Genomic DNA, 27,322 nt, shown 5'->3' on the forward strand with positions numbered 1-27,322 from the left:
TATGAAGTAATATAATCATCATTATGTACTACAAACAAATGTTAAATAACCACAAGTTATTTGAAATAACATTGATTATTAACTGTTGTATGCTGATTCATTTTTCTTAAAAGTACAAGTATTATCACAGATGGGAATTTGGGCTTAGTTATAATGTAAGTAATTATTTTTAACAATATGGCTTAGAACACATAAACTAAAAGAAAGAAGAGTTATTGCGTGAATGTATAATGAATTGAAACCGGTTCATGACAAAAAACTGTTACAAAATCACGAAAATTAATGTTTGTTGTACCATATTCATCTACGATTGCGAAGTTGAGACAACATTTAGAAAGATATATTTTTACTGAGATTAGAATAATTATAAAATGTGCCTACGTAAGGTTGCCTTGAAACTATGTAATAATTTGAGAATAACTGTATGTACGAAATAATAAACTATAGTCAAGCGTTATATCTAAGTGAATGAACTTACCAAAAATAATTCTCAACTTTGGAATTGTTGCGAAGAACAATCACTCCACTAGGAGTCAGTCCGAGAAAATATTCAATATTGTTTTCGCTCTTGAAAGTATGCATAATAAATATTTTTATTTCTTGTGACAGCGAAAAATAGGCAGTATCATAGAAGCAGATTTCTACACAGATAACTTATGTTTATATAAAATTATACATTATTCTCTGGAGACAACAATAAATAAAGAAACTGAAGTAAAAAGTTAATTTCTATTCCTCGTTAGGTAAAGTTTTTGGCATTGTAATTGAATGACAAAAATATCTGTTGTTAATAATTTATGAAAACACATCGCTTTAAGAAATTAATTTAACAAAAAAATACGAAACTCTATAATCCGAAAATTTCGAAATGCGGAGCTTTTTTCCGTCAGGAACAAACTTTTTGCCCCTGAAGAAGAACGGTCCACTTTTCGAAAGCGCTCGGGTTATAAAGTTTCCTAAATTTGAGCCGTCAACAAATTATTTCTAAAGCTCAATATATTTGAAATCATATATTAGTTATTTGTGAATCTTTGCAGGCTTTAATAAAAGTTCTTAAAACCTACTCTTCATGTTTCAGAACACTTACCAAATTTTGAAAAAAAAACAACAGTCTAAATCTCAAAATTGTTAGTTTTGTGGGGGCTAAATACATTGTGGGAAATACACTACTTATCTGCTACAGCGGTAACAAATGCTGCCCACTAGCGGCTTTTAAACGTTGCACCAAGACTTCGAAATGGATGAACTCTACACTGATACTAGGGTTTCCTACCATGCCATTAAACAAAATCTATATATACTTTTTACAGTATCTTCTATTTCAGAGTGTTGCGTTTGTGGCAACAGGATGAAAATAGTAACCATTTTTAAATTACTGTAATTGAGTTGCAGTGACACATACGTCATCAAAAGATTCAATAAAGATATAGAAAAACTCAGTATTTAATCTAAACAAACGTAACTTACAGTATGACCAGAAAACACACATAACAACAAATGTTAAAGATAGTTTTATAAATATCGTAAGTGAACCAAATATCCTTACTTTTCTAGCTTGTAATAGGTTACTGAAAGAAATTTCTCAGATTATTTTTGCAGATGAATTTAAATTATGCCTGTATTCTTAATCAAAGTTAATACAGCAGAAGAAACTGTTAGCAAAAGGATTACTGTATAGTCGAATTCATATTTACACCATTTTATTTAATGGTTACAAAATCAGCCGTTTGAAACTACAAGTAGAAGAACAGCTTGTCAGGTAATTTCAGTTTTACTACAAAATATCGAGTACTGTCAGTTTTATTTAATTTCAGAAAATTCATGTGACATAGCATGGAGAATAAATGGCTATGGCGCTTGACTCGCAATCTGAGGGTCACTGGTTAGAATTCCCATTCCACTGAACATGCTCGTCCTTTCAGCCGTGAGGCGTTATAATGTGACGATAATTTTCACTATTTGTTGGTAAAAAAAGTTGCCTAAGAGTTGGCAGTGGGAAGTTTTGCGCGATGTTCAACACATGGTACATGGCATTTAATAACTATATTACACTGCGTAGCTAAATCACGTTTCGTGTAAGTTAACGTATCAGTGTTCACTACTCATAATAGATAATGCTTACTGTAGTTTTTTTACGAACCAGTTTAGGCTTAATATTTTGAGTACAGACCTTAAAAAGAACAAAAAACAAAATAATGGATATTTGCAATAGTCCTGCGTAGTATTGCAAACTTTCTTGAACAAAACTTGATTTTTTTCTGTATCTCTCTGGTGAAATAATATTTGACGTAATGCAAGTACTTTTCAAGACATATTCATGGATTCAATACGATATTCAACGTATTTTCTTAAAACAAATCACATACAATACCTATTATAAACCACTTAGTTCGGTCGTTTTAAGTTTTGATTTTTTGTAATTAAGCACAAAGCTACACAATGGACTATTTGTGCTCTGCCCACCACGAGTATCGAAACCTGTGCCACTGGGGGCAATCATTTTAAGGAACACTGAATAAATGAGACTTATGTTTTTAGAGGTGAGAAAGAGTTTGGTTTAACTATTAGTTACTTGTTCGCGTCTTTATTTTCTGTTTTGAGGTATGTTTGTTTGTTTTAGCGCAAAGCTATTTTCGCTTTTTGCGCAACGGAGAATCGAAACCCAAATTTAACATTCCGCTGACGAACTAATGGCGGGTAGTTTTGAGGATATTTAATTCTTCTATTATATTTAGCACACCTATAAAATATCTGAAGTCAATTTGGATAGCATTTCGAGTTACGAGATGAACTGATGAGAGCTATTTCAGCTCGAAAGTACGGGCGCAACCAATAACGTACGCGATTTATTATTCAATAAGAGTTAATACCTTTCATATAATAAACTTTACCACAGCACGGTGAAGAGAAATAAGAGATACCTCAAACCGAAAACCGTCGTATGCTTCAAGTAGCTGGGGGAATAAAACGGCTATTCCTGCATACCAATCCGTTCACTGGAAGTAGGACAACAGATCTTTTTGCGATCGGACTGTTCAAACAGACACTGGGAAACCGTTGGCCCCGTAAACATTGATTCGAAACCACGTAGTAAAGAGTGTTGTGCCTTGAACATAACAGCCTTTCAATGTAAACTACACAATTACAGAAGACTATTGTTAAGAATCTCGGTCGTCAAATATATCATGGCCAGACGTGTTGTCATGGAATGTAACGACGTGGTGAGTCTCCAAATTTGTATCAGTATAACATATTCAGTCTATGTATAGATAATAATAAATTACAACAAATAATTACAGTGTTATTACAGAACATAACTCAGAAAGTAGCTTTTCTCGCTTCAGCCGCAGCAAAGTCTTGTAGCTTGTATGATAACTGAATAGTCGAGATTCTAGAATACCTGACTTTAACAAACAGATTTTTATCATTGAAGTAGGTTCACAATTATTCTGTTACTATTTTCACAGCAATACAGTGACACTGTGAACGCCATTTTCATCAAGCGTTACAACAAGAAAATGACAAAACAGTTTATCTTAATTGAGAAAAGAACTAATTAAGGCAGGAGAAAATCATCTTTGTGTAGAATGGACTTGTATTTGTTTGTTTGTTTTTTAATTTCGCACTAAACCACACGAGAGCTATCTGCGCTGGCCATCCTTAATCTAGCAGTGTAAGACTAGACGGAAAGCAACTAGTCATTATCAACCCCCGCCAATTTTTAGACTACTCTTTTACCAACGAAGAGTCGGATTGACTGTCACATAATAATACCCAATGGCTGAAAGGGCGACTATGGTTGATGGGGCGAGAATTCGAGTGTACGAATTGTACACCCTAAACACTTGACCATGCTGGGCGAGACTTGTAAAGCGGTAGGATTGATTGTTCTTCTATTAAGCAAGACAGATCGTTATAGATTAGATATATTTGATATTGTGAACCTATATAATAATGTAATAATTAATTTATTTAAGTTATTTGAAAAACTACCTAATGATATTAGTGTAGGCGAGTGATTGATTCCAATATTATTTAATGTAAAATGCTTCTAATTTATTAGTATTTACCAATACATGAATCGATATGTTAATTCATATTTGACTGTAATTTAAAGGTTTGAGTTTCTAGACAACATGTAACTAATAACATCTACGGAACCAGAGTTTAAAACGAATGTCTCTGCATTACATAGACAAAGATCTTTATTTAGACATGAGGAGTAAATTACCCAGATTAACATATGATAGTCTGACTTCATATTTGTTAGAGTTTTCAACAGATTTCAATCTAAAGACACGTACACTGAAAGGTTAATATCGTATGTTTGATGTTTTATATATTAATGACTAGATTTTTATTATTACAATAGAGAATTTGATTTCAAATACTTTCCAATTTCACCAACCACGTAATATAACAACTTATAAATTTTGAGCAATATGAATTTTTACGAATTTCAAGATTTTACGTAACATGCGACGCTCAATTTACGGGTAATTAACACTTTCATTTCTGCTGTAATTTGTGCAGAAATAAGAAATCTGTTACATTCCATGTGAATGTGTCATTAGGTGCTGAGACCTTTGTGGAAGTGTTACAGTTCGAATGTGGTGCGGAACAAGGCCCAAACGCTCATTATAAATACATTGCAGTAATGTTCCATGTATTCATCCAGCCTTTTAGCATCCAAATTGTTAATGATCACTGATCTAATCTTCCAGTCTGATATGTTATCGAATACTAAACATGAAAAGTTGTTTCATGCTTTTTTCCACTGCAATCGTTGTGGTTTGTGTTTTCTTAAAAAAAAATATATTGTAACTTTTATAGATTTTGTTTAACTTTGGATATTAGTAACAACGGACCTCGAACACTATTATAATATAAAAAAAACAACCAGCATTTACCGTAAGAGGATGAAGATCAACTCCGTACATATCTAGCCACTTAACCCTTTCCAAGAAGTTCAGTTCCGCTGTTGCTGGTTCTTGACCTCTATGGAAATAAGAAATATTATCAAAGAAAATGTTGGAACGAAATTCAGATACTATATGTTAGCATAACTACACAACATGTCTTCTCTCTCTCTCTGTGTATATATATAATTTAAAACCTTTTATTCCATCTTGATTGTTCCATCCACTAGAGTAAACTTTTAAATAAAAATGACACACCCAAAGCCAGTCCTTTTCATTCAAGCGTCTATTAGATCTTCCTTAAACTAACCGCATCAACTATATCTAAAGGTAATCCATTTTAAAAACTAGCCATTTTGTTAGAAAGATAAATATTTCTTAGCTAAAGATGTCTCCTATCCTATCAAAATCAATGTTTGTGTCTCCTAGTCCTATCATTCTCGCCAATAAGTATGAAACACAAGATGATGAATGAACATTATATATTTCCTTAACAATTTTGAACACCTCAATCAGATCCTCTCTAGCTCCTCTACTTTCAATAGAAAGCATTAGCAGAGATCTTAAGCTGTTCTTGTATGACAACCTTTGCACACTACGAATCATCCTAGTATCTCTAGAGCCACAACCTTTCCAATCCACGAATCATCCTAGTATCCTTCCACAACCTTTCCACTCCACAAATCATTCTAGCATCCTTCCACAACCTTTCCACTCCACAAATTATTCTAGTATCCCTCCACAAATTTCCAACCCATTAATTATTCTAGTATCCCTCCACTTATGATGAAGATATTTCATTTTGCATGCGGCTAGGGTACGACTTTAAAATATGAAGTTTAACTTGTTTGTGTAAACATTTTACACTATTTCTCTCGTTTTATTATACGTTTGTGCATTTGGATACTATGGCAAGGACAAATTTTCTTTCAGGATTAAAGTGAAAAATACAATTTAACTACATCCCATGAATGTTTCAGTGGCTTACCAAACCTAAAACATTTAGCTAACACAGCATTTCTTACTATCTACGTATGTTATATGTGTTGACCTATCTTCATATATATAATATCGTATTATTCTAATACCCACTCTCCACAATCATAGCCATGTAATTCAGCTGTACAATTGTAGAAATTATATTAATCACATCAAAAATACAAATAAAAATAGGTAACAAATTGACAACCATCACTGATAGTTAGTAATATATGCTAATATTAGTTATGAAAAAATCCCTCAAAATAGAATAAATCAAAACTTGTTTTACGTTTATAAGTGTTCTCTCGCTACTTTGGCTTTCATCACACAAAATTATAACAAGTATATTTTATAAAGTGTGTAAAGGTAACTCGAAGTTAGAAATAAAAAAACGATATCTAGTGCTGTATATTCAATACAACTTACGAGACCAAAACATATATAGTTCAGCTTTTACTGAACCTTAAATATGCGTATTTCAACAAGTGCGAGAGAGCTTACTCACACAAGCCCTTTGTGCAGTTCAAGAACTTCAGCTTCCAACTCTTCTGTTTGATGAGTGAGGAACTTGAATTCTGAAATATACCCTGAGTGGTGCCTTCTGTAGTCATAGTCACCTAATTCAGCTGCAAGAGTAATATTACCTATATTAAAAAAAAACACTAACTAAGATAATACAAATATAACCAAAACGCGTGTGATGGTTAGTATTGGATGTTCATAAGATATGATAATCTTAGTCATAATAAAATACGTAAAAATAAGAAGAAACTGAAGTCGATTTAAAATTAAAGAAGAAAAATGAAGAACAGGTTGGTTATACATTTTTTTGTCTAATGGGGCCTTGGTGATTAGAACACTAGACTATGGACCTATGGATTCAAACTTCGTGTCCAGTTATCGAAAGAAACAAAACAAAACGCATTTTGGAGCCACAAGTGCGTTACAAGAGTAAAAGTCAATTCTCACTATTAGGTCAGAAAAGAATAGTCATTCAGTGCCCTTCCTTCCAGTCTGTAAGGTGAGAGCTTTAGTAGCTGTGTGAAAATATTTGTAAACGAAAAACTACCTTATCTAATGACGTTATTTTTAGTATAAAAAGTTATAATACATAGACTGAGATCTCTTTTATGTTAAGATTACAGGTAAGACTTTATTTCAGTGATCAAGTTAATAATATAAACCATTATACTGGTTTGAGAGTTTTGCAAATGTATTGTTTTTGTTAGAAACATTTTCAATACAAATTAATTCTTCCAAATCATCGAAGAGACGGATCTCTGAAAATATATGTCACGTGTCGTGCAATTTTAAGTATTATTAATATGGAAGGTGTCTCTGTACAATATAAATCTACTTTTGTATTGTTGTTGGATGTGTTTTTTCATTTATATATCTGTTCAGACGTAGGTTTATCTTCAGCGTGGTTTAAAGTCTGACATTTCCTCCAAAGATTTCGAAGCAGTTTGAACAGTAAGAAGCTAATTAGACTAAAGTAAATAAGTACTAATTTTTTAATCTGTTAGCAAGTTACACTGAGTCTGATTGGTTTATTGTGAATTTCGCGCAAAGCTACTCGAGGGCTAGCCGTTCTTAATTTAGCAGTGTAGGACTAGAGGGAAGGCAACTAGTCATCACCACCCACCGCCAACTCTTGGGCTACTCTTTTACCAACGAATAGTGGGATTCACTGTCACATTATAACGCCCCTACGGCTGAAAGGGCGGGCATGTTTGGTGTGATGGGGATTCGAACCTATGACCCTCAGATTACGAGTCGAGTGCATTAACCACCTGGCCATGCCGGGCCCCACTAAGTCTGAAATAATGGGTTATTATTTAACTGATTTTGTTTACCAATTAGAGTTTTATGATATTAAGTTTGTGTTACCAACGTTGTAGTGAAAGATACTTTGTTTGTTGTGTACCCCAAGATAAATTAGCAAGCACGTGAATTTATTGAACTAGAATCTATTGTGAACTAAGACAACACTAGTTACTTGTAGTCTAAGGACTAAAACAAGTTCGTTTCCAGTAAATGGATTGATATTTGTATTCTCTTTTCTACCAAATAATTCAAAAGAACCTGCTCAACAACAGAAGCCACTAGAACGGTGTTTATCCTTCATTAGAAAAAAAAATGTCTTTCATGCTAACGTTTCTTATTATGTTGTCACTTTTACTCGGAAACTGTACCAAAGTTCTTCCATTTTCTTGGCGCACTGTTATTAGCGTATTGAAGTAAGCGACAAATAAACCACTTCATTTGATTAAAAGTGTGAATTACTACAATTTCATATTATTAGAACTTTCTAAAGAAGAGAGTTCAGTTAGTTGGAAATTAAATAAAAAACATATACAGCAAAGCATGAATCATAAGAACTGGGACGACAAGCCTAAAGAAACTTAGAAAATGGCTATTTGTTTAAGTTTTTCTTCAAATATAGTTTACCTTTTGCATTCCAAATTTTAATCTGGGGTAGCTGTCGTCTGCCAGAAGAAGTAACAACTGCAATAATGGTTATAAATAACGCTTTGGATTTGTAATTTCCAATCTAAACAGCATATATTTTCACTTTATGCGTACGTGGACTGAATAATTACTGACCAAGAAGAAGGCAGCCAATCCAGGTAGCAGCAATCGCTGCTAATAGAGTTTTATACGGCTTTTTGAATAAATAAGAATATTCAGTGTCACTATTACTACACGCCCACAAATGAAATGTGTTATCCAAAGTTAATTCTCGAGGCCTGGCATGGCCTAGCGCGTTAAGGCGTGCGCTTCGTAATCTGAGGGTCGCGGGTTCGCGCCCGAATCGCGCCAAACATGCTCGCTCTCCCAGCCGTGGGGGGCGTTATAATGTTACGGTCAATCCCACTATTCGTTGGTAAAAGAGTAGCCCAAGAGTTGGCGGTGGGTGGTGATGACTAGCTGCCTTCCCTCTAGTCTTACACTGCTAAATTAGGGACAGCTAGCACAGATAGCCCTCGAGTAGCTTTGTGCGAAATTCCAAAACAAACAAACAAACAAAATACTTCTCGAATTCTGAAACTCAAACCAATAATTATTAGGCCACCTTGTGGCGTAGGTCATGCAAATAACACTTCCTAGAGAAATATTAAAATTATCACTAATAAAAAGACATTTTGAAATTTAGATGTGACGAATAATTATGTTTTGCCAATTCATAGATGCACGTAGCAGATAAGTTTATATCTAATGCGTGTATATACACATAAAAAGCAGAAACGTACAAACAAGTACAAAAACCAGAAAGACAGTATTTGTATTTACGGCAACTCTGCTAAGACTACTTGCCGTCGTCCACAGTTTTGAAACACTAACCGTAGAGAAAATAGCACACTAGTAACAATCATCACCGTCATTTTGATAACTTACATAGAGATTAAAGTGCGAGGGACATTTTGTAGCACTGCACAGATTCGAGTCAGAGCAGTAACTCCAAAATGGAGAGCTCTACCATAGGACCAATCCATATTCACCATAGAAACAATTACACAACTTTTACAATATAGGTAAACATAAAGCTACACAAAACGTTATCTGTGTGATACACAATTATTGATACACAATTATTGTGTATCAAATCCATTATTTAACGTAATAAGTCAGACTTATTGCTGAGCAATGGGGAAAGATGGGAGCTATATATGAGGCTATGAGGTTTGTGAGAAAATACATTTAACTTAGGTGATTTATGAAGATTTATATGCAAAAAACGGCTCGTTTGGGCTGAGAAAACACTTTACATAGAAGAGCGAACAACGTTTCGACCTTCTTCGGTCATCGTCAGGTTCACAAAGAAAGAGGTAACTGACCGGAAGCTGACCACATGTTTGAAAGGGGTTGTGTAACTGTGTGTCGAAATGTAGAGGGCGGTATTAGATGTTTGAATATATAATTTATTATATTAATATAGGTATAAAGGCGTTCCTTTATATTGGTTTATTTTGGGTTTAAGTTGTTGTATAAGTAAGGCTTCTTTAATTTTACGTTTGTTTATGTTTGTTTCTTTATTTAATATTTGAGTGTTTTCTATGGTTATGTTGTGTTTATTTGACTTGCAGTGTTCGAAAACGTGTGAAGGTGACTTTTTATGTTCTTTGAATCTGGTTTCCATTTTTCTACTTGTTTCTCAATATAGAAGTCGTGGCAGTTATCACATTGTATTTTATAAATAATGTTGGTGTGGTGTTTGTCAGTGTAGTTTTACATAGTATAGACCTCAGTTTTGTGCCGGGTTTTGAATAAACTTGGTATTAATTGGAATGTCATATTTTGTTACTAATTTTGCCAAATGTTGGTTATTTGTTTGCTGATGTCGGGAATATATGGTATACAGCAGTATATGGTTTCGTGGTTTTTTGATTCGTGAGCTGTATTTACTTTAGTTGGTTGATTTTGCTTTCTGTCTAGGTGTGTGCGTATAATGTTTTCTACGGTTTGTGGAGGAAACTTATTGATGTTGGTGAAGTATTGTTTTATTTTGTCTAATTCATCGTTAATTTTATCTGGTGAGCATAGTTTTATGGCTGTGTTTATTTGGTTTCTTAGTATGTTGAGTTTTTGTGTTGTTTCATGTGCTGAGTCCCAAGGAATGTATAGTCCAGTATGGGTGATTTTTCGGTGGATTTCTGTTTGAAATTGTGTATCAGTTCTTGTAATTTTGAGGTTAAGAAATGATATTTGATTGTTTTCTTCCTGTTCACATGTGAAGTTGATGTTGGGATGTATAGAGTTAATGTGATTGAAAAAATTAAGTATGTGTTCTGTAGATTTGAATCCCGCAACCGTGTCATCTACATATCTATACCAGTATAGTGGTGGATGTAATGCTGTGTTAATTGCTTGTGTTTCAACTTGTGTCATAAAAATATTGGCTAGAACTGGTGATACTGGGTTGCCCATGCTTAGGCCGTTTGTTTGTATATAGTTTTGGTTGTTGAACATGAAGTTTGTCTTTATCGTGGTGAATTCTATGAGGGTTGCTAACTGGTTACTGGGAATTTCTATAGTTGGGTTAGGGTCTCGGATATAGAGTTCTAAGGCTATCTTGCAGGCTTCAGTGGTTGGAACTTCTGTAAAGAGGGATATAACATCGAAACTGGCCATTAAGGCTTTATGATTAAGTTGATTTAGATTAGACTTGAAATTAAAAGAGTCTTTGATAAATGAGCTGGCTGATGTTACATATTTGGAGAATGCCCATGCTATGTATTTACCAAGGTTGTAATTAAACGATTCATATGTGGACATTATTGGTCGTAATGGACAATCTGGTTTATGAGGTTTGGGGATGCCGTATATTTGCGGTGTGCGTGAGTCGGTTTTACGTAGGTAGGAATAAAGTGTTTGTGAAATGGTGTTGGCTTTTTTCATTTGTAGTAGTAATTTGTTCAGTTGCGTCTCGTGTGTCTTTGTTGGATTTGTGTGTATTGGTTTAAATTTGTTCGTGTCTGATAGGATGTTATTCATTTTTTGGATGTATTCATTCGTGTTCATTATGACTATAGCGTTACCTTTATCTGCTTTTAGAATTTTTATGTTTTTGTCTTGTTTTAGGTTTTTTATGTTTTTTTGTTTTTTATGTTTTTTTATGTTTTTTAGGTTTTTTTTTTTGTTGTTCGCTCTTCTATGTAAAGTGTTTTCTCAGCCCAAACGAGCCGTTTTTTGCATATAAATTTCTCAACAAGTGGGTTTCTCGTCATCACTGATTATTATTTCATCACGGCGACTGTACGAGAAGTGTAAGTTTTTGTGTGTTTCTCAGTGTATTTGTACTTACCTGTTACCTGTTACCATTATGTCTGAACTAGCATACCGTACACCACTATTAACAGTACACGCTCACACGATCGTTAAGAAACTAAGAAATTTAAACCAACGAATTATTAATAGAAGAAATGACATTTATTTTATTCAACAATGTAGAAAAGAACAACTAACCCCTAATTTTGTAAAGGTAAAACTTTCAAAAAATTTTAATACATACACAAACATTATCCAAAATTTACAGAAAAAACTACTGAAAGCCATGTTGAACACAAAATACAAAGAACTACATGACTTACAAAAACAAAAAATGAATCTAGACCATCAACTGGCATGCTGCATTAAACCAGAGATTTACGGACTTATACAACGAAACATAAACCAAATCAATACTAAAACGACAGAGACAAAAGATCTGCCACAACAAAAAAACTAGAAAACTAAGATGCAAACAACAGAAAAGACACCAAAACGACAAACCGTTGACTAACCTCATAATTAACAGATCCGACCGTCAATTAAACACAGACGAGATACATCTACTTAACAAAGGACTCAACTTCGCTATAGCACCTAGGTACATTCCAACCATAGAAATAAAAACATGTTTAGAAGACCTAGCCAGGAGACTTGTGATACTTTCTACAGAGAACAAAACAAGGAAACAACCAAAAACAACCAACAGAAAGAAGACAACTTAAATAATTTTATTGACATCCAACAGCCAACCTTCCCAGGTAAAATTACAAATTTATATTTTCCAGAAACACCTAAAACAACATCTTAAACGATTTTTTCAAAGAATTTTCTCACAAAACCATCAACATAATTTCACAAAACAGAAAACTGAAAAACAACCTTACAAAAAGAGACATTAATTGCATAAAAAACCTAAAACAAGACAAAAACATAAAAAATTCTAAAAGCAGATAAAGGTAACGCTATAGTCATAATGAACACGAATGAATACATCCAAAAATGAATAACATCCTATCAGACACGAACAAATTTAAACCAATACACACAAATCCAACAAAGACACACGAGACGCAACTGAACAAATTACTACTACAAATGAAAAAAGCCAACACCATTTCACAAACACTTTATTCCTACCTACGTAAAACCGACTCACGCACACCGCAAATATACGGCATCCCCAAACCTCATAAACCAGATTGTCCATTACGACCAATAATGTCCACATATGAATCGTTTAATTACAACCTTGGTAAATACATAGCATGGGCATTCTCCAAATATGTAACATCAGCCAGCTCATTTATCAAAGACTCTTTTAATTTCAAGTCTAATCTAAATCAACTTAATCATAAAGCCTTAATGGCCAGTTTCGATGTTATATCCCTCTTTACAGAAGTTCCAACCACTGAAGCCTGCAAGATAGCCTTAGAACTCTATATCCGAGACCCTAACCCAACTATAGAAATTCCCAGTAACCAGTTAGCAACCCTCATAGAATTCACCACGATAAAGACAAACTTCATGTTCAACAACCAAAACTATATACAAACAAACGGCCTAAGCATGGGCAACCCAGTATCACCAGTTCTAGCCAATATTTTTATGACACAAGTTGAAACACAAGCAATTAACACAGCATTACATCCACCACTATACTGGTATAGATATGTAGATGACACGGTTGCGGGATTCAAATCTACAGAACACATACTTAATTTTTTCAATCACATTAACTCTATACATCCCAACATCAACTTCACATGTGAACAGGAAGAAAACAATCAAATATCATTTCTTAACCTCAAAATTACAAGAACTGATACACAATTTCAAACAGAAATCCACCGAAAAATCACCCATACTGGACTATACATTCCTTGGGACTCAGCACATGAAACAACACAAAAACTCAACATACTAAGAAACCAAATAAACACAGCCATAAAACTATGCTCACCAGATAAAATTAACGATGAATTAGACAAAATAAAACAATACTTCACCAACATCAATAAGTTTCCTCCACAAACCGTAGAAAACATTATACGCACACACCTAGACAGAAAGCAAAATCAACCAACTAAAGTAAATACAGCTCACGAATCAAAACCACGAAACCATATACTGCTGTATACCATATATTCCCGACATCAGCAAACAAATAACCAACATTTGGCAAAATTAGTAACAAAATATGACATTCCAATTAATACCAAGTTTATTCAAAACCCGGCACAAAACTGAGGGTCTATACTATGTAAAAACTACACTGACAAACACCACACCAACATTATTTATAAAATACAATGTGATAACTGCCACGACTTCTATATTGGAGAAACAAGTAGAAAAATGGAAACCAGATTCAAAGAACATAAAAAGTCACCTTCACACGTTTTCGAACACTGCAAGTCAAATAAACACAACATAACCATAGAAAACACTCAAATATTAAATAAAGAAACAAACATAAACAAACGTAAAATTAAAGAAGCCTTACTTATACAACAACTTAAACCCAAAATAAACCAATATAAAGGAACGCCTTTATACCTATATTAATATAATAAATTATATATTCAAACATCTAATACCGCCCTCTACATTTCGACACACAGTTACACAACCCCTTTCAAACATGTGGTCAGCTTCCGGTCAGTTACCTCTTTCTTTGTGAACCTGACGATGACCGAAGAAGGTCGAAACGTTGTTCGCTCTTCTATGTAAAGTGTTTTCTCAGCCCAAACGAGCCGTTTTTGCATATAAATTTCTCAACAAGTGGGTTTCTCGTCATCACTGATTATTATTTCATCACGGCGACTGTACGAGAAGTGTAAGTTTTTGTGTGTTTCTCAGTGTATTTGTACTTACCTGTTACCTGTTACCATTATGTCTGAACTAGCATACCGTACACCACTATTAACAGTACACGCTCACACGATCGTTAAGAAACTAAGAAATTTAAACCAACGAATTATTAATAGAAGAAATGACATTTATTTTATTCAACAATGTAGAAAAGAACAACTAACCCTAATTTTGTAAAGGTAAAACTTTCAAAAAATTTTAATACATACACAAACATTATCAAAATTTACAGAAAAAACTACTGAAAGCCATGTTGAACACAAAATACAAAGAACTACATGACTTACAAAAACAAAAAATGAATCTAGACCATCAACTGGCATGCTGCATTAAACCAGAGATTTACGGACTTATACAACGAAACATAAACCAAATCAATACTAAAACGACAGAGACAAAAGATCTGCCACAACAAAAACTAGAAAAACTAAGATGCAAACAACAGAAAAGACACCAAAACGACAAACCGTTGACTAACCTCATAATTAACAGATCCGACCGTCAATTAAACACAGACGAGATACATCTACTTAACAAAGGACTCAACTTCGCTATAGCACCTAGGTACATTCCAACCATAGAAATAAAAACATGTTTAGAAGACCTAGCCAGGAGACTTGTGATACTTTCTACAGAGAACAAAAACAAGGAAACAACCAAAACAACCAACAGAAAGAAGACAACTTAAATAATTTTATTGACATCCAACAGCCAACCTTCCCAGGTAAAATTACAAATTTATATTTTCCAGAAACACCTAAAACAACATCTTAAACGATTTTTTCAAAGAATTTTCTCACAAAACCATCAACATAATTTCACAAAACAGAAAACTGAAAACAACCTTACAAAAGAGACATTAATTGCATAAAAACCTAAAACAAGACAAAAACATAAAATTCTAAAAGCAGATAAAGGTAACGCTATAGTCATAATGAACACGAATGAATACATCCAAAAATGAATAACATCCTATCAGACACGAACAAATTTAAACCAATACACACAAATCCAACAAAGACACACGAGACGCAACTGAACAAATTACTACTACAAATGAAAAAAAGCCAACACCATTTCACAAACACTTTATTCCTACCTACGTAAAACCGACTCACGCACACCGCAAATATACGGCATCCCCAAACCTCATAAACCAGATTGTCCATTACGACCAATAATGTCCACATATGAATCGTTTAATTACAACCTTGGTAAATACATAGCATGGGCATTCTCCAAATATGTAACATCAGCCAGCTCATTTATCAAAGACTCTTTTAATTTCAAGTCTAATCTAAATCAACTTAATCATAAAGCCTTAATGGCCAGTTTCGATGTTATATCCCTCTTTACAGAAGTTCCAACCACTGAAGCCTGCAAGATAGCCTTAGAACTCTATATCCGAGACCCTAACCCAACTATAGAAATTCCCAGTAACCAGTTAGCAACCCTCATAGAATTCACCACGATAAAGACAAACTTCATGTTCAACAACCAAAACTATATACAAACAAACGGCCTAAGCATGGGCAACCCAGTATCACCAGTTCTAGCCAATATTTTTATGACACAAGTTGAAACACAAGCAATTAACACAGCATTACATCCACCACTATACTGGTATAGATATGTAGATGACACGGTTGCGGGATTCAAATCTACAGAACACATACTTAATTTTTCAATCACATTAACTCTATACATCCCAACATCAACTTCACATGTGAACAGGAAGAAAACAATCAAATATCATTTCTTAACCTCAAAATTACAAGAACTGATACACAATTTCAAACAGAAATCCACCGAAAAATCACCCATACTGGACTATACATTCCTTGGGACTCAGCACATGAAACAACACAAAAACTCAACATACTAAGAAACCAAATAAACACAGCCATAAAACTATGCTCACCAGATAAAATTAACGATGAATTAGACAAAATAAAACAATACTTCACCAACATCAATAAGTTTCCTCCACAAACCGTAGAAAACATTATACGCACACACCTAGACAGAAAGCAAAATCAACCAACTAAAGTAAATACAGCTCACGAATCAAAACCGAAACCATATACTGCTGTATACCATATATTCCCGACATCAGCAAACAAATAACCAACATTTGGCAAAATTAGTAACAAAATATGACATTCCAATTAATACCAAGTTTATTCAAAAACCCGGCACAAAACTGAGGTCTATACTATGTAAAAACTACACTGACAAACACCACACCAACATTATTTATAAAATACAATGTGATAACTGCCACGACTTCTATATTGGAGAAACAAGTAGAAAAATGGAAACCAGATTCAAAGAACATAAAAAGTCACCTTCACACGTTTTCGAACACTGCAAGTCAAATAAACACAACATAACCATAGAAAACACTCAAATATTAAATAAAGAAACAAACATAAACAAACGTAAAATTAAAGAAGCCTTACTTATACAACAACTTAAACCCAAAATAAACCAATATAAAGGAACGCCTTTATACCTATATTAATATAATAAATTATATATTCAAACATCTAATACCGCCCTCTACATTTCGACACACAGTTACACAACCCCTTTCAAACATGTGGTCAGCTTCCGGTCAGTTACCTCTTTCTTTGTGAACCTGACGATGACCGAAGAAGGTCGAAACGTTGTTCGCTCTTCTATGTAAAGTGTTTTCTCAGCCCAAACGAGCCGTTTTTGCATATAAATTTCTCAACAAGTGGGTTTCTCGTCATCACTGATTATTATTTCATCACGGCGACTGTACGAGAAGTGTAAGTTTTTGTGTGTTTCTCAGTGTATTTGTACTTACCTGTTACCTGTTACCATTATGTCTGAACTAGCATACCGTACACCACTATTAACAGTACACGCTCACACGATCGTTAAGAAACTAAGAAATTTAAACCAACGAATTATTAATAGAAGAAATGACATTTATTTTATTCAACAATGTAGAAAAGAACAACTAACCCCTAATTTTGTAAAGGTAAAACTTTCAAAAAATTTTAATACATACACAAACATTATCCAAAATTTACAGAAAAAACTACTGAAAGCCATGTTGAACACAAAATACAAAGAACTACATGACTTACAAAAACAAAAAATGAATCTAGACCATCAACTGGCATGCTGCATTAAACCAGAGATTTACGGACTTATACAACGAAACATAAACCAAATCAATACTAAAAACGACAGAGACAAAAAGATCTGCCACAACAAAAAACTAGAAAAACTAAGATGCAAACAACAGAAAAGACACCAAAACGACAAACCGTTGACTAACCTCATAATTAACAGATCCGACCGTCAATTAAACACAGACGAGATACATCTACTTAACAAAGGACTCAACTTCGCTATAGCACCTAGGTACATTCCAACCATAGAAATAAAAACATGTTTAGAAGACCTAGCCAGGAGACTTGTGATACTTTCTACAGAGAACAAAAACAAGGAAACAACCAAAAACAACCAACAGAAAGAAGACAACTTAAATAATTTTATTGACATCCAACAGCCAACCTTCCCAGGTAAAATTACAAATTTATATTTTCCAGAAACACCTAAAAACAACATCTTAAACGATTTTTCAAAGAATTTTCTCACAAAACCATCAACATAATTTCACAAAACAGAAAACTGAAAAACAACCTTACAAAAAGAGACATTAATTGCATAAAAAACCTAAAACAAGACAAAAACATAAAAATTCTAAAAGCAGATAAAGGTAACGCTATAGTCATAATGAACACGAATGAATACATCCAAAAAATGAATAACATCCTATCAGACACGAACAAATTTAAACCAATACACACAAATCCAACAAAGACACACGAGACGCAACTGAACAAATTACTACTACAAATGAAAAAAGCCAACACCATTTCACAAACACTTTATTCCTACCTACGTAAAACCGACTCACGCACACCGCAAATATACGGCATCCCCAAACCTCATAAACCAGATTGTCCATTACGACCAATAATGTCCACATATGAATCGTTTAATTACAACCTTGGTAAATACATAGCATGGGCATTCTCCAAATATGTAACATCAGCCAGCTCATTTATCAAAGACTCTTTTAATTTCAAGTCTAATCTAAATCAACTTAATCATAAAGCCTTAATGGCCAGTTTCGATGTTATATCCCTCTTTACAGAAGTTCCAACCACTGAAGCCTGCAAGATAGCCTTAGAACTCTATATCCGAGACCCTAACCCAACTATAGAAATTCCCAGTAACCAGTTAGCAACCCTCATAGAATTCACCACGATAAAGACAAACTTCATGTTCAACAACCAAAACTATATACGAACAAACGGCCTAAGCATGGGCAACCCAGTATCACCAGTTCTAGCCAATATTTTTATGACACAAGTTGAAACACAAGCAATTAACACAGCATTACATCCACCACTATACTGGTATAGATATGTAGATGACACGGTTGCGGGATTCAAATCTACAGAACACATACTTAATTTTTTCAATCACATTAACTCTATACATCCCAACATCAACTTCACATGTGAACAGGAAGAAAACAATCAAATATCATTTCTTAACCTCAAAATTACAAGAACTGATACACAATTTCAAACAGAAATCCACCGAAAAATCACCCATACTGGACTATACATTCCTTGGGACTCAGCACATGAAACAACACAAAAACTCAACATACTAAGAAACCAAATAAACACAGCCATAAAACTATGCTCACCAGATAAAATTAACGATGAATTAGACAAAATAAAACAATACTTCACCAACATCAATAAGTTTCCTCCACAAACCGTAGAAAACATTATACGCACACACCTAGACAGAAAGCAAAATCAACCAACTAAAGTAAATACAGCTCACGAATCAAAAAACCACGAAACCATATACTGCTGTATACCATATATTCCCGACATCAGCAAACAAATAACCAACATTTGGCAAAAATTAGTAACAAAATATGACATTCCAATTAATACCAAGTTTATTCAAAAACCCGGCACAAAACTGAGGTCTATACTATGTAAAAACTACACTGACAAACACCACACCAACATTATTTATAAAATACAATGTGATAACTGCCACGACTTCTATATTGGAGAAACAAGTAGAAAAATGGAAACCAGATTCAAAGAACATAAAAAGTCACCTTCACACGTTTTCGAACACTGCAAGTCAAATAAACACAACATAACCATAGAAAACACTCAAATATTAAATAAAGAAACAAACATAAACAAACGTAAAATTAAAGAAGCCTTACTTATACAACAACTTAAACCCAAAATAAACCAATATAAAGGAACGCCTTTATACCTATATTAATATAATAAATTATATATTCAAACATCTAATACCGCCCTCTACATTTCGACACACAGTTACACAACCCCTTTCAAACATGTGGTCAGCTTCCGGTCAGTTACCTCTTTCTTTGTGAACCTGACGATGACCGAAGAAGGTCGAAACGTTGTTCGCTCTTCTATGTAAAGTGTTTTCTCAGCCCAAACGAGCCGTTTTTTGCATATAAATTTCTCAACAAGTGGGTTTCTCGTCATCACTGATTTATGAAGATGTTAATGAAAGGTGAGTAATATTGAATATTAAAGAGTTTGTTTGGAGTTGAGGTTGTCACAGTTAATTAGTTGTTTTATTGCTTTGCATTTCACAATTTGAACGAGTTACAAGAGCTTGGTTAGCCTTATCTGTGTAATTAACCATTTTGTTTTGCAATAGATTGTCTATAACACTCACCAGTTGTTGGTTTGATATTGCACAGCTGATATTTAAGTAACGAATGGTTTCTTGAACAGTTTCCAATGAACCATAAATGTTATTGATTCAATAACAACAAAACAACAACTGTTATTTAGCATTAAAGTGCATTTAAAAAAAAAATGCCTGAGCCATCTGGAAACTGCAACGTTTCCCTTAATGCGTTGGAGTCGTTAAAGTTTTACTATTTTACATCTGTTCTGATTGGAATGTTTATGTTAGCATGAATAGAAACAAACTAAAACCTTTATAGCTTATGTACTGTGTTTGTTTTATCATTTACAGCAATAATTATAAAGAAAAGATGTATAAATGTTTGCTTTAACGAGAGAGAACATGAAAACTAAAACGAGTTGTTTTGGGCAAACTTTTGTTACGTCTATTTCCAGTCGCATTTTATATTAGTTAAGACTATATCTTGGGAGGACAAAACAGTATGATAAAGAATATTTTTAACTAGTGTTAAACTTTTTTTCCTACTTGACCGTCTTTTATAAGGTTTATTGACACGTTTTTTATTTCAAATTTGTGAATAAAAGCTTGTTTTTCAGTTCAACACTTTGCACTGCTACGGAAATTTAAAAATTCCAAACACAGCTTTTCTCAGTATCTGGAGAGACTAAATTCAAATACGTTAATACATATATAAACAAGCTCATAGCTACACAAGAGGCTATCGAAACCTGATTTTAGTGTCATAAACACAGAGAAAATTAAAAAGATGATCCATGTGTGTATGTCAACGTGTTTGTGTTGGCATTTATCACTTATAGTTGTCTGACTCGATTACCGTAAATGTCAGTATGGTAGCTACAAACTGTACTCCGACGTACATGGGCTAGTTTGTTTGAGGATGTTTGCCCGAGAAATTGGAAGAAAATCAACTTTTGTTTTAAATACACTTTTGGTTTTTAATTTAAAGACAAAACTACTTAATCAGTTAGCTGAAGCAATTACTACCTTCACAAAACATAGTATACAATTAGCGTCTAACGAGGCAAAGAGGAATTTAGTAATAATAATAGTAATAAAAAGACGAAAGGGGACATTATTTAAAATTGTGTATTATACAATATTTGTTTCATCAATGGATATCTTAAGCTAGTTTTCTGTAAACAACATGAAATATGCGTTTGAATATGATAAATGTACTTTTCTATTTAGTATAGAACACTTTTTAGTCGCGGCATAACACTCATAGAGTGGATCCATTTTTTTTTTTTTAAAGTATAAACTTTTAGCTCATAGCTCGATCTCTTGATCGATTTAAGATATAATAACAGCCACGGCTACTGAGGATTCTCTCCTATTTAAATTATACAAACCTAACTTATATATACATATGATTATTTAAAGAAGCGCTTTGAAACGCTGAAAGAAAGTTTAAAATAACTCGTTTAAACGTGCGTTAATTAATCCAAACTTAGAGCTGAAGTTAGCTAGCTTAATGGAAGTTAAGTCTGTAGAAGTGTATCTGTAATGAATTATGTTATTTCGAACCAACCAGCTACACTGCTATCGTTTCGGTTATTTGACTATCCTTTTTCGTTGAAGGTTTGATCATTCATTCCGCGAAACTCGTGACAAGCCTTCTCTCCCTTTTAATAAAATTGATAAGATCCGAGTTTTGACTACAAGGGGGAATGTCTTCATAAAATCTGTTTTACGGATCTGAGGAATACGTGTTCAATAGTAGATAGAATCATCGTTCTCTCATAGGCTTAATTCAATATTGGTGAATGAAGTGTGTTAAAACCATTCTGATGGATGGAACTCTTACCTCTTTTATGTGGAATGTGATTATTAAAAAAAATGAAAGTAAACAATATATGTAAATATATAAAGACATATCAGATTGAGATTGCAAAATAAAATAATAATTTGAAAAACACATTGTCCTAATCCTAACAGTTAAATCCGAAATATCTAGTAAAATCTTTGTTGTGTACGGCTAGCCAAAGGCATGGCATGTCCTTCAGTTTTCATGAAAGTACACAGCGATGTCACGATATCAGTATGGTAGGACTTAAGAATAAAGGCAAAGCCATTAATTTTGATAATGTCAATGGACAGAAGAGGTAGACATGTGAGCGGCGAAAAAGAGGTTGTGAGGCTAAATGACCTCATTTAAACATCAGAATTTGACTATATCTGATCCCTTGTTTGCAAGGGCTTGGGAAAGTTGACAACATGCCAGGGAAAGTAGTATGTTATATGGTCTTGTTTTTGTGAACTTGATCAGTAAGTACCTTTACTACGTTTTAAATATTTTGTATCGAGAAACAGTTTTGTATTTAAATATCATCTGAAGCGTTAGTTGTACAAAATATCCTGATCATGTTTAATATAAGATTTTTGTAAGTCGCTTTAAAATGTTATTTTCTTTCCTTTTTTCCAGTGTGCACATCTCTATAAGCAGTGAAATCTGTTAAGATGGATAAAATTATGCTTTGGTCTCAACATCACAAAATATATACATAATATATTATTGAGCAACAGCAGTTCGAGATACAAGAAAGCATGCGAATAAATGACATAGTAACTTTAGTTACAAATAACCTGTTCTAAGAAATAATAATGCAACGTTATACAATGTAAACGTAAGGCAATTTTGATTAGGAAAAAAACTGACCCTGTGACCTGGGGAAGTGCACGTATTTTAGTAAATTAAATTAGATAATACCTAATGAAGCCAAAACATTTTAATACTGAATGATCTGTAAGTTTAAGCAATCACCACGAAGCAAATAGCTAGGATGTGCTGTTTCAAGGTATGCTACACTAACAAATTTAGATAGAAACGTTTTAACATGACATGGAAGTTGCACTCGGATGAGATGTCGAACTCCATCTTAATATATATGTGTTTGGTTTTCGTCCTGTTGTGAGAGTGCACAGTTGTTTTCGTGCATTTTACACGTTACCCACTCTAGAAAGACAATATCTTCGTTTCGTTTTCAGAATTATCAAGATTTTACGATGTTGTTTTAGCGTCTACTTAAATAATAGTTCGTACTTCCGTATAGTTACACAATCAAAAATAAATTAAATACACCATTAAAAAGAATGATACACTAAGTACTGTATAGAATCAAATTTTACTCTGACAGATAGTATTGCTCGGTGTCAAACTGATAGGATATAGGGAGGCCTATAGGATGCCAAGTAAGAGTTATATCCTAATCTAAGACTCACATATTACCTTTCGATCCTCTTTGGGTGCAATATACGCTACTTCCTGAATGAGGAACGGAACAGGGTTTGGGTCATAAATCAAAAGTTTGCCCTAAAGGTGACGAAAGACTGCCCATATCCGCTACTTGGTATCTCTGTGTGAAATCTTTACTATTCTTTCAGAAAAGTTGATTCAGTTAGATCCTAACGATATCCATTTTAAACCTACCACATTCGTGATCCACACATTGTTACTGCCAAATAAATTGGGTTGAGTCTAAATACATATTTTATTTTTCTAGGTATTTCAGGGAAAACTTGTTACATACAAAATATATGATTATAGCCATCTGGGTTCCCGTATGATAAAAATCACATTAGGGAATGATAGTTGTTATTTCAAGGCTAAAGTTTTTACTTTTACAAAAGGTTGAATACATCTTGAGATGTTGGAGTTGCTTTATTTATTTCTCATTTAATAAATAAATATATGTCAAATCCTATTGTAATAATAACTATTCTGTGATTTTGTTTAACAATAATTAGCAGGTAGTAATACGTGCCAGAAATTAACTATCATATGTAACACCACAACATTAAAATAAGAAATTCAAGAGTACATCTTTCACATAGACGTTTGATACACATGTGATACTTTATTTTAAAGACGTACGAAAAATGTAAATCTCAGAAAAAATGTTAGTCACCAACAAACTGAAAATATTATTGACTACATAATGTAACTCAGCACTTAGAAGTAATTAAGTACCCATAAGTAGTTCATTAGCAGATCATAGATCAAGGCCAGTGACTTTAACTTGAAAGAGTTTTTTTGCTGAGATGCTATTACAAAAACTTTCACCCGCTGGCAACCATTGCGAATCTATGGAGAAATTTTTCTAATCCATCCTATTTATTTTTCCATTGTTATATTTATATAGTTTTCCTCTGAAAGTTAATTTTTAGTGTTTAAGGGCTGTGATACACTTATGAAGCTTTTTTCTATAATTTGCCCAAACTGGTACAAATACTATGTGTACTAATCGTTTTCTTAGTTGTAACTAGTAGACTAAAGAGAAGGAAGCTACTTAACAGCACACAGAGCCATCTCTTGGTACTAAGTTGTAACTAGTAGACTAAAGAGAAGGAAGCTACTTAACAGCACATAGAGCCATCTCTTGGTACTAAGTTGTAACTAGTAGACTAAAGAAAAGGAAGGTACTTAACAGCACATAGAGCCATCTCTTGGTACTAAGTTGTAACTAGTAGACTAAAGAGAAGGAAGCTACTTAACAGCACATAGAGCCATCTCTTGGTACTAAGTTGTAACTAGTAGACTAAAGAGAAGGAAGCTACTTAACAGCACATAGAGCCATCTCTTGGTACTAAGTTGTAACTAGTAGACTAAAGAAAAGGAAGGTACTTAACAGCACATAGAGCCATCTCTTGGTACTAAGTTGTAACTAGTAGACTAAAGAGAAGGAAGCTACTTAACAGCACATAGAGCCATCTCTTGGTACTAAGTTGTAACTAGTAGACTAAAGAGAAGGAAGCTACTTAACAGCACATAGAGCCATCTCTTGGTACTCTAATTGAGTAGTACGATTTTATCGTCATTCTTATAATGCACTCACACCCCAAAGTGCAAAGCTAAGCTCGTTTTTGCTGTAAAGGGACGCAAACCATGGATTCTTATTATCCAAGTCCATATATCACTAGTATCCTTTCGGCCCATATCTGAATTTTAAAGAAGATTCGGAAAGTTTATATACTGCCGTACTTAAACTGAAAAATAAATCAAATAAACTGATTTTAAAAAAATCACATTATTATATAACTTTATAGGATTTTTCATTCAATTCGAAGTATGAATAAAGTTCATTTGTCAATAATGAGTCTACTTTTGGAATCTTTTCGCGTGATTAGAGTAAACTTTAAAGGTTATTAGGACAGCGTGTTCTAGTGGCTCTTGCTTTGGAGTAGGAGTTAGACGTGTGCTCGAGACATGTTGTGTCCGCAGTTAAGATAATTTACTCCAATCGTCCCTGTTTACTCAACTATATTATGGGTAATAGCGGGTAACCGGGAGTTAACCTGTGGTGAAGTGGCATTCTGTTCATGAGTATTGTATCACTATAACACCCGCTTGTGATATTCAAATCGGATTTTCAGCCCCGGCTCCTATGTACTGCCTCCTCATCAGTTGGATATAAGTAACGTATCTGTTGATATTAATAAGGAAATAATATTGAATTGTTAATTACAAAATCAAGTGTGATAGAAAATGTATGTTTTTTGCTTGTTGAATTTTATGCAAAGCTATTTAAAGGTAATCTGCTACAGCTATCCCTAATTTCAAGTTATGAACTGGAAAGAAGGCAGTTAGTCAAAATCATGCACCATCATTTTTAGGGTTACTTTACAACTAACGAATGGCGGGATTTACCGTGACATTAAAACGTACGTAAGGCTAGAGAGGAGAACATGTTCGGTGATGGGTTTTAATTCTACAGTCTACAAATTGTGTGTCGAACACCCCAACAAACAAACTGTTTTAGGGTAAATGACAACCTGAATACGCAACTCAAACACAATGCTTAAAGTGCTGAAAACACATTTAAACCTCTTAAATGCTACATTACAAATCTTATCTGAAGTGGTGAATTAACGAGAAATATCAAGCATTTTTAGTCTTAAAGAATATCTTTAAGTTTATAGTGGCTACGAAGATTTTCAAAATATTATTTATCATTATTTTACGATTAATGGTCCAAATATTTGAGCATATTAAAGCAAAATTATTATAAAAATATTCTGATAGATATTTAAATATAAGTAAAAAATAAACGCATTAACTTAGCTTTTAAATCTTACTTATTAACCACTTCTATAAACAGAGTTTATGTAGGTTAATTTATTAGTTTTACAACCAGAAGATCATTATTTTTAAAACTGTATTCACTTTAAACACAAACAGTTCATATAATTCGATGATGTACGTCTTTCCCGCTGGCTCAGCAATAATCCTGAGGCTCAAAATTGTGTTTCGATAGCTGAAGTGAGAAGATTACAAACAGTTTGAGTTTGTTTATAGTTAAGTACAAAGCCATACAATGTGCTATCTGTGCTCTGCCCGCCACGGATATCGAAATCTGGTTTCCAGCGTTGTGAATCCGCAGACATACCACTGCGCCATCGGTTGTGTGTGTTCACAGTGGGAAATAATTATGCTCAAAAACAAATTAAATTATTTACAAGATTTACACTAAATCATTAGCATTAGCAAGTTTAATTCATGAGCAACGCAACAAAAACAAAAACTAATTTATTATTGAATATTTGAGAAATATCTAAACCACTCTTTTCAAGCCTGTTTATCAGTAACATCATCTGCAAGAAAAGTTTTAAACAGCTTATTTCATGTTCTAACCGACAGTTAAAACTGGAATCAAAGAACACTAACAATATGTTAATTCAACTCTCTATGACAAGAGAAAAGTAGTAAAAGACAATCTTCTAAGATCTTGAATATGTATTTAAATAACAAAAATACATTGCTGTTGAATCACAAAATATATGGAGTAACGAATGGTACTCAGTCAAGAGTAATTTCAAATTCTATGATGCTAAGTACTTAACAGCTTGGGCTCAGTTTGTCATTTTGGGAAAAAAATCTTAAATATTAGTTCTCGCTTGTTGTTTCCGAAGATGACGGACAGAGGATTTGTTTGTTTGTTCGTTTCTGAATTTTGCACAAAGCTACACGAGGGTTATCTGTGCTAGCC

At 33.6% G+C, this 27,322-nt stretch overlaps 1 protein-coding gene across 1 annotated transcript in view; it reads right to left on the reverse strand.

The window, feature by feature from the left end:
* The window catches only part of LOC143248194 (band 4.1-like protein 4A), a 60,690-nt gene that overhangs the window by 7,564 nt on the left and 25,804 nt on the right, over positions 1 to 27,322 (reverse strand). The window contains exons 3-5 of the mRNA XM_076496627.1: positions 6,406 to 6,526; positions 4,911 to 4,998; positions 479 to 567 (exon numbers count right to left, since the gene is read on the reverse strand). Of these exons, the coding sequence (XP_076352742.1) occupies positions 479 to 567; positions 4,911 to 4,998; positions 6,406 to 6,526 (298 nt within the window). The remainder of the gene's footprint in view (positions 1 to 478; positions 568 to 4,910; positions 4,999 to 6,405; positions 6,527 to 27,322) is intronic.

The sequence above is a fragment of the Tachypleus tridentatus genome, chromosome 4, assembly GCF_004210375.1.
Source record: "Tachypleus tridentatus isolate NWPU-2018 chromosome 4, ASM421037v1, whole genome shotgun sequence".
NCBI classification, from domain to species: domain Eukaryota; kingdom Metazoa; phylum Arthropoda; class Merostomata; order Xiphosura; family Limulidae; genus Tachypleus; species Tachypleus tridentatus.